Source organism: Acomys minous (assembly GCF_964271855.1).
Source record: "Acomys minous genome assembly, chromosome: 14".
Lineage (NCBI taxonomy): Eukaryota > Metazoa > Chordata > Mammalia > Rodentia > Muridae > Acomys > Acomys minous.
In genome coordinates this window covers 82,383,037-82,397,670 of record NC_140496.1, presented here as the reverse complement: position 1 = coordinate 82,397,670, position 14,634 = coordinate 82,383,037, and the positions used below count along the sequence as shown (strand labels likewise).

Genomic DNA, 14,634 nt, shown 5'->3' with positions numbered 1-14,634 from the left:
CTAGACACCTGAGGGCAAAGCACAGCCATAAGCCAAGTTTCTCTGTGAAAAACAGCCTGCCCACAGCTTCTTCCATATCTCTTTCTGATCCTCTTAGGATTGAATAAGAATAAAGGCCAGGCTTACAAGAGAGACAGTACATTGTCTAGTATGTAGGTCAATTTCTTCAAAGCAAGGTAAAAAAAAAAGCAGAATTCTTGTCAGTGAAGATGACAACACCCAGGTCCTTAGGTTTTAGGCATTTTCTTCCAAGTGGTCACCTGTCATTGACACTGCATGCATATTAGTGTCTTGCCCTTGGATGAAAACCCACTCTTAAAACATTTGGCACATACAATAAATTCACTTTAAAGTAAAAAAAATAATTTTGTTATATTTGCATTTAGAAATATATTGTTCTATAGATTTCTGCTAGTATTGGCCAGTGTGTCACTCTTCCACTGTCTATGATCAGACTCAAGGACTGCCACCTTTTACTATCTAGTCATGCCGCACAATCAGTGAGGTTTTACTTTATAGCTAATTGTAAACAATTTCTAAGATTAAGCAACTTTCTACAGTTTTTAAATTTTTACTGGCATATTTAGTACAGATTTTCTCTATTTTAAATCAGTTAAATTTCCTGTACTGTTCAAAATACCTACACTAGAGCAATTTGTAGAGTCTCCGATCCCATCTTGTGCTGTTAGGTAGCGTATTTGGTAAGTCATTGCCATCAGAGGAATATTGAAACCCTGATGTCACCACTAACATCAATCACAGGCACAAACCACATCACAGGACAGAATACACAAACAGAAACTTTACCCACTCACTGCAGAGTTTATTATTAGACTACTCCCCCGAGCCCCAAAGGACCATATAATTTCTTTTTTTTTTAATTTAATTTTATTAATTTATTCTTATTACATCTCAGTGGTTATCCCATCCCTTGTATCCTCCCATTCCTCCCTCTCTCCCATTTTCCCCTTATTCCCCTCCCCTATGACTGTGACTGAGGGGGACTTCCTCCCCCTTTATATGCTCATAGGGTATTAAGTCTCTTCTTGGTAGCCTACTATCCTTTCTCTGAGGCACTAGAGTACCCAGATCTAGCCAATGTACGGGACATTCTTCACAGCTGAGTGGAGAGTAGGGTATGACTTTCACACATACTCTGGTGCCTCATAATTTCTTAAAACTATAATAACTGGTCATTGAGCTAACTTTGAAATCTCTAAAGCAAAGGAGTTCAAAGGCAGCGTTCTCTCCATCACAGGAACCAAGACTAGAACACGTTCCTTTCCACTACAGGTTTGCCCTCAAACACTCTCAGAGACAGCCCTTCATGGACGCTTCTGGCCAGAGGAGCACTTCTTTTACTGTGCTCTGGAAAGGCCTGGTTTTTTTTCCCCCCCAAAGTGTCTTTGTAAACTGCTGACAGCTGAGGAAAGACCGCAGTATTTGTCTATTTGGTGTCAGGGCAGCCTTGTGTTTTAACTACAAGAGAGCTTTGTTGCTTTCCATGTTCACTATTAACTGTGCCCGTGAGTCTACTAGAATATGTTCCTGAGGAGTCATTTGCTCTATGGGGATGGATCATTTCTTGTTTCAGTGCTAGACAGCCCGGAAGACCTGGAAAAGAAACGAATCTGCCGCATCATCACTCGTGACTTCCCACAATACTTTGCGGTGGTGTCACGCATCAAACAGGACAGCAACCTGATTGGGCCAGAGGGCGGAGTGCTGAGCAGCACAGTGGTGTCACAGGTGCAAGCTGTTTTCCCAGAAGGTGCACTTACCAAGCGCATCCGTGTAGGCCTGCAGGTACGTCACGTCCATGTAGGATGCAGATGATACTGTGGGGTTTTATTGCCATCCTTACAATTAGCTTTTCAAACGAGTGTTGAAATGTCACCCAAATAAAGTTTTCCCGAGTGAACCAAGACTAACACGAGAGACCAAAGACCTCACAAAATTTTGAGGGTGGTGCAGGTGAGATGAGTCGGCTGGTGGAGGAGTTTGTTGCTAAGTCGACTGACTACCCGAGATCGATTCCAGAAATCTACATGTTGGAAGATGAGGCATGACTTCCTCAGGTGGTCTTTTGACCTGCATATGTATGCTGTAGCATGCACTCACCTCCACACACTTCTAACACACAATCAATCAAGCAGTAATAAATGTTTTATAGTGAGTGCTTAATTGCACTAAACCTACAGCTGCCACATTTGAAACCCATCAAATTCATTTGTGAGATAAACAGTTCATTTTGATATGATATTTGACATAGTACTACATAGTTTAATGGTTTTTCCTATCTTGAAAGGCTCAACCTATGCACAGTGAGTTGGTGAAGAAGATCCTAGGCAACAAAGCAACCTTCAGCCCGATAGTCACCTTGGAACCCCGGAGGAGAAAATTCCATAAGCCTATCACCATGACGATTCCTGTCCCCAAAGCTTCAAGTGATGTCATGCTGAATGGTTTTGGGGGAGACGCACCAACCTTAAGATTACTATGCAGCATAACAGGTGGGCCATATGTGACAACATCGTAGACGATTCTAGAAGAAGATACTTAAATAATAGCAACAAAATTAAATTGCTTTTACCATAAGTAGCTGTGGAAGGTGAGAATGTAAGTGAATGCCTGTAATCCCGGTATTTGGAAGGCGGAGGAAAGAGGATTGTGAGTTCAAGGCCTGTCTGGACAACATAACAAGACCCTGTATCAAAAAGCTGTGAGATTAGAGACATTAATCCGGGGAAAGCATTTTTAAATTAACTAGGTGAACAAAGGATGAAAAAAAAAGAGATATTCACTAAACATTGTTTGTAGGCCAAACTATTACATCCTTTCTATGCATAATCATTTTTTAAAATAAATGTTTTTATTTTTAACCCACTAAGTAACTAGTTCTGCCTTTATATGCATAGTATAAAGCCATCCACTAGTACATGGTCATGGGCAATCTGACCTACCAGGGACTACCCACTCAAAGAAAAGTGACCCTTTCTTTTCCCCAGAAGACATCAACAGCCAGTAGCCCCTCATTTATGGGGGACTGCCTTGCCTACTCCTCCCTATCTGTGCAGGAACTTTCCTGTGTTAATCTTATGGTGATCTTGTACAGGTGACCCAGCTCTGTGAGTTGACCCATCCAAAGCCCATGTCTAGTAGGTAGCATTTCACAGCATTCCTCCCTATCCTCTGACTTTTTTCTTTTCCCCGCTCCTCTTCCACAATACTCTCTGAGTCTCAAGGATCGAGCAGGGTGATACGCATGTACAACCACTGTTCGTGGGAACAACCGAGCAGGTGCCTGAGCTCAGCTCTTTAAGCAGCTGTGCATCTCTTTATTAGCCACTAATTACATCAGTAAGGAGCTTGTCTGACCAAGTTTTCCATCTTTGGATGATACAAACATAATACTTTAGAAGGCAATTTGACAATATGACTAGTTAGCAAAACAACAATATTTACCCCCTAGTGATTCTGGCTTCTTTAACCGTAGATTTGGACCATGTTTAGGGTTCTATACATGAATTTTCTCCTGTGGAGCAGGACTCTAAGACACCCAAGACAGTAGTTGGTTACTCCCCCCCCCACCTCCCCCACCACACACACAACAGCCTTGCCACTATTACCTCAGTGGACACATCCTGTAGCACGCAGGGTCAAATATTGGATAAAAACAATGATTTTTTTTTCTCTCCCAGAAGCCTATGTTGCTAGTAAACAGACATTCCAATAGTTTCCCTTAAATTTAGTTTATCTTGAGGTGATATTTGCTTTTTTAAAGAGTCATGTTTTAGTATGTAGCTTTGATTTATGATTTTTTGATATTTGATTTATGATAGTCTGTCCTTTCTCATCTTAATTTAATCAACTAATTAATTAATTTGTTTATTTTTGTTTGTGGTGCTGGTTGAACCCAGAGCATGTTGTTTACTAGGCAAGGCAAGTACTTTATTCCTGAGCTACATATCCTCAACTCTGAAACTTGTTTTGCTTTTTTTTGTTTGTTTGTTTTTTGTTTTTGTTTTTGTTTTGTTTTGTTTTGGTAGTGAGGGTCGAACATGGGCTATGTACACATTAGGCAAATGCTCTACCACTAATGTGTATCCCATTGCCTAATGTGTACCCCATTTTATTTTCATTGTGTTTGTTCTTTTGTGGAATGGAGGGATTACACAGATGCACAGTAAGAACCACAGAGACTTTATTTGCAATCTGGTGTCTGGAATTCTGCCCAATTATCTTCCACAATTGTGCTATTTCAGGTGGAACCACACCCGCACAGTGGGAAGACATCACAGGAACTACGCCACTAACATTTGTCAATGAATGTGTTTCCTTTACAACGAATGTGTCTGCCAGGTATGTGTGTGCAGCACAGAAAAGCCCAGACACTGCTATTTCTTTCTTCCTCCCCAAAGAGATTCTTTCTTTTTTGTTGTTTGATGTTGTATCTTAATTCTTTTAAAGGGATTTTTGTTGTTGTTTAATTTTAAATAAGTTCTACATTTACTTTGACATGAATAGCAACACTACAACAGCCAAGTCCTGACAGTCAGATTAGAATTGATGAAAAATAAGTGACTCTCTGGTTTGGTTGTACGATTCTGATGTTAGCTTTGGCAGCCACGGCTGATGTTTCTAATTCCCAGGGAATGAGAAGTTTCCTGTTATCAACAAAACAGTATGAAGAGTTGCTTTTCAATAGGAAACCAAAACTCACAGTGCAGTGTAGCTTGCTTAGTGACTAGGTAGTTACAGTGTGTTATGCACCCGAACACATTAAGAGGCTGGAGGTATCTTGTTACTTCCCTTGCATACTGTAATTGAATTCTAATCTTAGCTCCCAGGTGTATGTCTTTAGTGGGTGGGTAAACATCTTCAAATTTCTGGTGGCAGCCATTGAAGGACGCAATGAGGACTTGATGTTGAAAGCTTCAGAAGATTAAACGAGTGGGAAAGGAATAGGAGAAGAATTGAGGACAATAGACTCAGTCAAAGAAATCTACATCATTAGTGTCTGATACTGAACTTCTGTTACCAACAATTTCAAGAGCTATCAATGTGAATGTCAAGAGACGGTTATAAAGAAGAGTTTCTAAAAAAAAGAAAAAAAGAAAAAAGAAACACAACTAGAATATTTTATTAATCTTTTTGTTTTTATTTGCTTTGGGGGGGTATAACTTCTCTTGGATATATTCACAATGCATGGTATACAGATATTCCTGTTACCCAAGGACTTTTCCTTGTAAGTGTCTCTTGTACATTGAGCATTTTCACCCTTCATAGTTGATCTTAAGTATCTCATCTATCTCTCCATCTTGATACCTCCAGACATTTGATGACTATATTGATCATATTGGAGGAATTGAATTTTTCCCAAGTGGCATACTTTCAACGTTAGATGACTGGGTTTCTTTCTTTTTGTAGGTTCTGGCTGATAGACTGTCGACAGATTCAGGAATCTGTTTCCTTTGCATCACAAGTGTATAGAGAAATTATCTGTGTGCCATACATGGCCAAATTTGTTGTGTTTGCCAAATCACATGACCCCATTGAAGCCAGGTTGCGGTGCTTCTGTATGACAGATGATAAAGTAGATAAGACCCTTGAACAACAAGAAAACTTTTCTGAGGTGGCCAGGAGCAGGGATGTGGAGGTAAGACTATAGACATGCTGCATCGTGAGCCTTCACTATCAGGTCACTCATGGACCAGACATAGAAAGAAGGTTTGCTCAACAAAAGAGAGACCACTCTGCGTTTCTATGAGTTGAAAGTCAAGGTCCAAAATCTGATATTTTTCTGACAATTTGTACCATAAATAGATAGTCTCTATATGTAGGATTCCTGTAATGGAAATAAAAACTGCAAGCTATTGATAAACTCAGAGTACATATGTAACTATGAATTTGTGCTAACTATAGCAGTTTAGATGTTTTAAAGTATTTCATTTTGTTTAAAGACTTGTTTAAATACTTTTCTACATTAATTTTTTTTGTTAAGAATTTCCCATCATTGTAGATGTTTATATACTGAAGTTCTGTGTTCTGCCTCACTATGATATCAAAAGTTACCCAATTCCAAGTTTATATTTAAGTATTAGATATATATTTAGTTTTGTGGGTATCATAATACAGCATTAAAAGTGAGAAAATTAATATTACCATCCAATTGAAGACATTAGCAAGAAGGAATGGTGGCACATGTTTCGTCATATATATGTCAGATGTCAGTCAGCAGTGTGAATATTGTCCTACGTGTATTTTAAGAACCGAAGGTTCCAAGTGCCCCTACTACTCGTCTGTATAAATGACATAAAAGAGATTGTAGCTATCTTATTCCACGTTGGTTTTCTGTTTCCTTTTAGGTATTAGAAGGAAAGCCTATTTATGTTGATTGTTTTGGCAACCTGGTACCACTAACCAAGAGTGGTCAACATCATATATTCAGTTTTTTTGCCTTCAAAGAAAACAGACTTCCTCTCTTTGTCAAGGTAATGCATACATAAAAATAAAAATTAGTTATGTATTTATTCAAGTATAAGGATTGTTTTCATTTACTTTCATACTGAAAACATGTGCTTTTCAAACATTTCCAGTGATTTTTACAAATGTTTATAATAAGGACACAGTTTTTTGAAGTTCAAATTAACCCATAAAGACGCGTTTATAAGGGGATGAGGACAAACTACGACCAATTTACTAAGTAATAACATTAACTACTGTTTCGTGTGTGTGTGTGTGTGTGTGTGTGTGTGTGTGTGTGTGTATGAGTGTGTGTTTGTGAATGTCTGAGTGCGTGTGTTTATGAATGTGTGTGAGTGTGTGTCTGTTTGTGAGTGTGTGTGAGTGCAGGTGTGTGTTTATGAGTGTGTGTGTGTTTGTGTGTGTGTCTATGCTGGGAATTAAACTTAGGGCCTCACACTTAGTGACTAATTGGCAGTAACTCTACTAGTGACTGAAGCTCCCAGTCCTCTCTTTTCTTCGCTGCCCTTCCTTTCAGATACCCATACTTATCTTTTAAAATGTACGTGAATGTCACTAATGTAGAAACCAAATGAGCACTGACACCTCTTTGTGATAGTTTCTCAAAAGACTCAGAATCTCATAATACAATAAGGAATCATTCTTGTTAGAGCTATAGATTTGATGCACTGTCATCAACCAACATTATAGAGACACCGCTATTGAAGGGCTCCAGTTAGTCTGCATTACCCAGGAGAGTAAAAAATAGAAAGGAAGAGGGTGGCTATTAGGAAAAAAGGGCAGGGGAAGAGAAATTATTGCTCAATACTTTTAGTTTAGGTAGCAGTTATGCATGCAGCTAGAAGGTGGTGATGGTTGTTCAGCAATGTGCATGTATTCATGCCAATGAAATATACACGTAAAATGGTCAAGATGTTTCCTATCACAAATACCACAGTTAAAATGGAATGAAATCCTGATGCAGCAATGACCTTGTGCTAAGTCAGTAAAACGCAAGGCAAATACTATGTGAGTCCGTTTTACAAAGCAGGGAGATCCATGGAAACACAAAATAGATGGGGATTGCCAGGGACAGGAAATGGAAAGTAAATTGGGCCCCATTTCTGTCTGCATGGATAGAAAGCTCTGGAAAATGGTGGTGACTGCACAACTTTATGAACATGCTTCCTGGCACCCAAAAAACAATAGAATCGTACAGTTATATAGCAGGCATATTTTACCACAGGTTTTTAAGATGTAAATTAGTTCTGAAAAGCTAATGTATAGAAATGGAACTACAGTTAGTGATTTTTTTATACCTGAAATTTGCTGGAGTTCCAAAGGAAGCTGGTGTCCTCATCTCAAACAAATGGAGTTTTAAGTGCAGCAATGTGTGTGAGGTAGCATGACTCCTAGCTAGCTTCATTTCACACTGTGTACATATCAGACCATCCCGATCCACCTTTAAAAAATCCACAGTTCTTTCACTCATACTTCATAAAACAAAAATACCGGGAAGACACTTTCAAAGTGTTATTGTAAATGATGACACCAAAATAGAAAAGGGAAGCTCATCGAGACTTTGTGGGCTTTATGTTCCCTCGTTAATTGTTCCCCAATTGAAATTGTTCCCCCCCCCCCCATTAAACCTCACCTGACGTCAAATGTGGATGAAGCACATATATTTTTTTTTCTTGTCCAAGGTACGTGACACAACTCAAGAACCTTGTGGGCGGCTATCATTTATGAAGGAACCGAAATCCACAAGAGGACTGGTGCACCAAGCTATTTGCAACTTAAACATCACCTTGCCAATTTATGCAAAGGTATAGTGACATCTACTGCCGTGCTCTCAAGCAGCATAGATCTTTAGCTTCAGCTTCTTTATGAAAGACACTGAAAACAAGTACATAGGCTGGTCATTTCTAGTATCCAATCAAGTGATTTTTTTTTCCTATGTCAGTAAAAAAAGCAAAAAAAAAAAAAAAAGTGGGACCTTTTTTTAATATTTAATGCACTTTGTCAGGAGCTTTTATTTTTATATATTAGATGTGGCAGGGAGCTTGAGTTTTAATGCTTTTTGAACTAGGTTTATTTATTTATTTATTTATTTATTTATTTATTTATTTAATCACTTTACAGCCTGATGGCAGCTTCTTCTTTCTTCTCCTCTCTGTCCCAGCCTCACACTACCCCCTCCTCCTTTTCTCCCTCCCCTTCAGGGGAGGCCTGCCATCTTGGCACATCAAGTAGCAGCTGCGCCAAGCACATCTTCTTCCACTGAGGCCAGACAAGGCATCCCAGCAAGGGGAAAGGGCTCCAAAGGCAGACAGCAGAGTCAGAGACAACCCCTACGCCCATTGTTAGGGGACCCACATGATGACCAAGCTGCATATCTGCTATATATGTGTAGTGGGCCTAGGCCCAGCCCATGCATGTTCTTTGGTTTGAACTAAATTTTAAGGAAAAATGACTGGCTTTGTCCTTCTCCTTGTTTCTGTCCTTCTGCGCATTCCTGAGGCCACATGGTACATTCCTTCCACCAGGATGTTAATGTGTTAGCTTCTGACCAGTCAAAGCACTGTCAACTTAAAGGTTCAGAGCAAACTCTTGCTATCTTATCATTTGCTAAAGTAATTTCCTGTTCATCACATAGCCTGTCCTGTTTTAACAATTTAAGAACTTTAAATTAATTTTTCAGTTAATTTAACCTGATCAGTGTAAAAAGACCCTCTTTCCAGAAGGAGTACGCTTGATGCACCACTGGAAAGAGGCTTGTTAATTCCTAACTCAAGCATACCTAATGTTACTTTCTTCCCAACTCTTTCCCCATGGCATAATTCTTTGACTGTATCAAAGAAGGCAACTGAATCGGTTAAATGATGTGGGAAATCTTACTCTGAAGGGTTTTATTTTTTTGTTCTGCTCTAAACTAATTCCATTTAAAAATAGCCAGCTGCAGGACATAGCCTATGCATAGCTGTGCCAAGTGGTCAGTTTGTTCCACACTTGGGAAGGAGCCAGTAGTGGTGCTGAGACCTGGAGGAGAAGTAAAGAAACACTTAAAACTTTCAATCCCAAGTCAAGAATTCTCTGTCTTGCTTTTACCCCATCACAGGTAGCACTGTGCATACTGGTTTAAATACTCATTCTTGGACGTAGACATCAGTTACATAGAGGACAGATCCTAGAATGTGTTTGCTCTTGTCAGTTCTTCTTAATAACTAAAGAAGAGGCCTAGAGAGATGGCTCAATGGTTAAGAGCATTAGCTGCTCTTCCAGAGACCCTAAGTTCAATTCCCAGCAACCTCATGGTGGCTCACAACCATATAATGGAATCTGATGCCCTCTTCTGGATGCAGGTGTACATGCAGCTAGGGCATTCATACACTAAATAAATAAATAAATAAATAAATAAATCTTTAAAAAAATAATTAAAAATAAATTGAATATTTCTTTCCACATTTAATATGAATAATATTCCACAATTGGAATGTTGTAATACATAAACCACCCAAGAAATATCAGCCAAGAGATATTAATGCTGTGCTGGTCAGGGATGGCTTTACCTTTAGTAACTCATGATGAAGGGAATAAAATGCCAAACATTGCGTATTTAAGATATCCTTGAGATTGTAGTAGGTCTTTATTATAATAAGACCTGTGTACTGCCTGAGTATTGAAATCATCTTCAACGTAAGCTTACTAATGGCTTTTGACATTTTCAGTGTCCATAGTAACTGGGATAGCATCATTTCTGTAAGTCAGTTCCACCAGGCACATTAAATATCAAGCTCTGATACTGTTTGGTGACCTCAGGTCAGAAATCAGCATATTTTTCATTTGGTCCTTTTGTCTCATTGATTGTATAAACATTGAACAATGTTCTTTAACTTTTTGTTTTCTATAAATTATTTAAGAAAATAGTTCTGAGTGTACTGGGTACCTACCTTGATGCTTGTACGTTGGGTTGGATATATCTACTCTTTCTTCTAAATGTTTTCTTCTCCCTTTTCATGGCATCTTGGTGCATCAAGGAATCAGAGTCAGATCAAGAGCAGGAGGAAGAGGTAATTTTACAACCGCATCTCTTGTTCCTGTTTATGTCACTGCTGGAGCCACTAATAACGAGCACATGGTTGACCTCTGATTTTAGAGAAGTAGGCAGCAGCTATTCTTAGCACTTAAACAAGCAGACTCATAGTCAACCTCTCTGATGCTGTGGTTTTTTTTTTTCATCTTGTGAATGGTGTTCAGAAAACCACAAGGTTTCCTTATTTATTTTAGCCCTCTATGCAATAGGATGCATTTCTCTACCACTTCCTACGGGCCTGCCCAGTATCTCAGTGACACTCAGAGCTAGTCTGAGGATGCCTGATGACAACAGTGATCAGACACAATGATGTGCTCCATAGGTCTCATAGCCTCATAGCAGCAAGGTTTTTCTGAGGCTGCACCTGTCATAAGGTCGTCACTCTGGCCATTCCTGCTGTATATTGGTGTATTTATGCATTCTTGAACCTTCTCAGTTCTAATATGCAATTTATGTGTAGCTTAGATAAATTAAAGTTAGCAACTCTTAGGAGTATAATATAGTTCTAAAACCAAGATTGACAATCACTAAGACAAACCACCTTTCAGGAGCACATAGACCATTCATTAAACTCCAAGATTATGACATAGGTAATGAGTATTCCTCATAAAGTATATTGACGAAACTTGGCGTTTCACACACCTCATCAGCACTGGTTTTTCTCCTATCTTTTGTGTGAAGTTACACACAGATATAGGAAACAAATTCTTAAAAAGGTACCTTGAAAAAAAGTAGATATCTGGGTCATATCCACTTCAAATTTTAAGGCAAGTGTTTGTCTTCTTTTTAAAGATCTGAAAACACTTGGCACGATAACAGAAATGAAAGAAGTCATTGCAAAACTCCTCATATTTGCCCATTAATATAACAACTCCTGTTTCTAAAACTAATTGTCTCAACGCATATGTTTTTAATATATTATCATTTAAAATATAATGTTCACACACTGAAATATGAAAATACAAAGAAAACTATAATAAACACCTATGCTTATTATAAACATCAACTTAAAATGCATAGCGTTAGTTCAGAGGCTTGCCCTCACTTCCCTTCTCTGTCATAGGAAACTACAGAACAGATTGGGGTGACGTAAACCGTCACACACACCATTAAAAGATGCTTGCCTGGTCACTCATTCCCTTGTGTGCGTCACTGTCACACAGACAGTTTCCATCCTGTGCTCAGTGATTCTATCACCCTAGCTCTTAAAATGTGACACCTATTCCCCACCTTCAAAAAACAGAAAAACTATGAAACCAACTTTGCTATGTTTACAAATGAACTATTTCCATTAGATTTTTTTTTCTGTGAAATACTTTTAGGATGTCCTTATTCTTCCTAAAGGAAATATGCATAATCTTTTGAGCACTGGCTCACTATTGTTATGAAATGACTTCTTTAAAATTTATCACCCAGCATGCCTTGCCATCATTTGATTTTTTCCCAATAAATTGTCTCTTACTGCTTAAGACTGACCTCACCTCTTTCATAACCTCTTCCCTACTATGCATTTCTTACATCAGACACAGTTGGGGTCATTTCTTCTCAGAAAAAAGCATATTCTTCCTGTAGTATCTAGAAGTGACATATGAATATATGTTTATTTATACATACAGAACTATAGCTGGAGCCTCTGACTTTCTTCTAGCTTGTGATGTCACTCCCATGTGACATCAAGTTACTAATAGGATCTAACAATGCCCATAAGGGACTCTGAGCAAGAGCTGTTTTGTAACCACGGAATTTGTCTGTTTTTTTTTTTCAGATCGGTATGACGTCAGAAAAAAGTAAGATTTTAAATAAAACTTGAGTTTGTTTGGAAGCTGGCTATATTGAAAAGAAGCATGAATTAAATTGCAAGCTAGTTACCATTACTAACCGCTATAATAATTATATTTTCATATAATTCTTATTAATCATTAATATATATTTATAAAAGCAGCTTGGCCAGTTAAATCATAAATATACCTACTTTGTGAGCTAATTAGCAATAAATGCAATGATGATTCATCTAAGCATTCACTTTCTTTTGACATCCCTGTAACCCCTGGCATTGCTGTCAAGCCTGTTTAGAAAGCTACCCTACTGTTTTGTCCATTTGTTAGCATAATATTGTTACCTCATTTTTTTAAAGCACTGACAAGACAGTATTACTGTTCATGCAAATCCACAGTGATCTCTGTAGAGAGCCTTTCATTTGGAAGGATGTGCCTACAGAGGTGATACTGTCGAATGGTTTTCAGCTGACGCTCACCCCTGACACACACCCCACCATCCCTTCCACTCTTACTGTGGTGAAGTGTACCATGAAGCCTTGAGGTGAGATCTAACAGAATTTTGTGGAAATTTCCAAGGAAAGAAATAAAACAAGGAATGCAAAAAATGAAGTATCCCAGATGAAGCTATTGATCACGGTCTGCCCTTGTGTGGCTATGTTTAAACAACAATTGAAAGTCCTCAACCAAACCCAGTACATGAGCCAGGCCTGAATCCACCTGAGGTTTGGAATAATTCTACTAACATCATAAACACTTGAGAGGAACACTCTAACCTGTAATTTTATTAACCACTAAGGTTTATTCTGATTCATCATATCCCAGGGTAACCATATTCCTGAAAGGAAAGAACACAGATCCACGTGTCATGGTCGTTTTGCCCTAACTGAGATATTAGTTTCTTTTCTGTTGCTGTGATAAAAATGCTATGACCAAAGCAGCCTACAGATGGAAGAGTGTGTGTGCTTGGGCCTTACAACTCCGGAGGGTTAGGTGTCCATGATGTCAGAGCAGAAGTGGCAGCCTGTTGGAAACCTCAATGCCTGCCCTCCCCTAGTAACACTCTTCCTCAGTAAGGCCACACCCTCTAAGCGTCAGGAAGCAGCCACCAACTAGGGACCAAGGATGAAAATATTCAGGACTTACAGGGGATCTCACTGAGAACACCATGCTGATGACATATAGGCATGCTCTTTGGAAGCCCTAGCACATTGTAACTTACTGCTTTCCTAGTGGAATCGTTTTAACTGAGGCTCATCCTTACGTTTACGCCTCATTCATGACGAAACTATCTGCTATTCTGATGTCTTCAATAATTTCTATAACTAAACAAATCAGCATTAACATATCTTTATTTTAATATTATATATATTATACATGTATATGTGTATGTTCACATGTGCTAGCCTCTGAACAAATACATATTCTCTCCAGAGGAAGCAGTTTTGTTTATGCCACATATTGTTGCCATCATTGTTGTTTTTTTTAAAGTCGTTTGTTTTCTCTCCCTTTTTCTTCTTTAGGGCCATTGTGTTGACTTATATGGGCCCTTCCTTTACTGCAATGTACAAGCTAGTAGGAATGAAAAATTAAAGACAATCCCTACACAACATTCATAACATAAATCTTTGTATGAACCAACCCTGAGAATTTCTTCCTCTCCATTAGTGCTTAAAAAGCCTGACTACCTGTGACTTCCAAGTACTGGGAAGACCACCTTATGCTCAGACCCATAGGGAACTGAATACACTTCACCACAGTAACATTTTGCATTTTTGTTCTAATTTCTCACCACCCTCCTGCCCGCACTTTTCTGCAAGGCTTTCCCTGCCCGGCAGTTTTATTCCACCTTTGCTTTGCATGGAAATAACTTGGCTTACATCAACTGTGCGTGTGTCCTGTGTGACTGTCTCTAATTTGGGTTGCCATGCATCACAGTTTTAACTCTGGACTCACATATACGTTCAACCACAACTGTTGTTTCCATCCTTTGTCTTTCCTTTTATTTATCCTCCTCCTTGGTCTGCCTATTATGTCTCTGTACAAGGAGGTCCATCTGAGGAAAGGGCCATGCCTCTTAGCATGAGATGTGTGTCATCGTTAGGTGTGGATTCCCCTTCGATGAAATGCCGGTCCGCAGCTCATTCAGATGTGCTTTCCGCCATAGATGTATGGTGGCAGGGCTATGCTGACTGAATTCCAGACCTATGGGATTGAAAATGTATGGACATAGTTGGGCGCCATTCTGAATTTGCTCCTAACTGGCTTTCTCGGGGAGAGGAAATCGAGTTTCTGCAATTT

At 38.9% G+C, this 14,634-nt stretch overlaps 1 protein-coding gene across 47 annotated transcripts in view; it reads left to right on the top strand.

Moving 5' to 3' along the window:
* ANK2 (ankyrin 2) overlaps nt 1-14,634 on the top strand; it is a 574,434-nt gene that overhangs the window by 533,306 nt on the left and 26,494 nt on the right. For all 47 annotated transcript variants that reach the window (XM_084755448.1, XM_084755450.1, XM_084755414.1 and 44 more), the window contains 8 exons: nt 1,595-1,806; nt 2,309-2,513; nt 4,266-4,362; nt 5,431-5,659; nt 6,369-6,494; nt 8,169-8,291; nt 10,503-10,535; nt 12,324-12,345. In XM_084755448.1, coding sequence (XP_084611574.1) covers nt 1,595-1,806; nt 2,309-2,513; nt 4,266-4,362; nt 5,431-5,659; nt 6,369-6,494; nt 8,169-8,291; nt 10,503-10,535; nt 12,324-12,345 — 1,047 coding nt within the window. The remainder of the gene's footprint in view (nt 1-1,594; nt 1,807-2,308; nt 2,514-4,265; nt 4,363-5,430; nt 5,660-6,368; nt 6,495-8,168; nt 8,292-10,502; nt 10,536-12,323; nt 12,346-14,634) is intronic.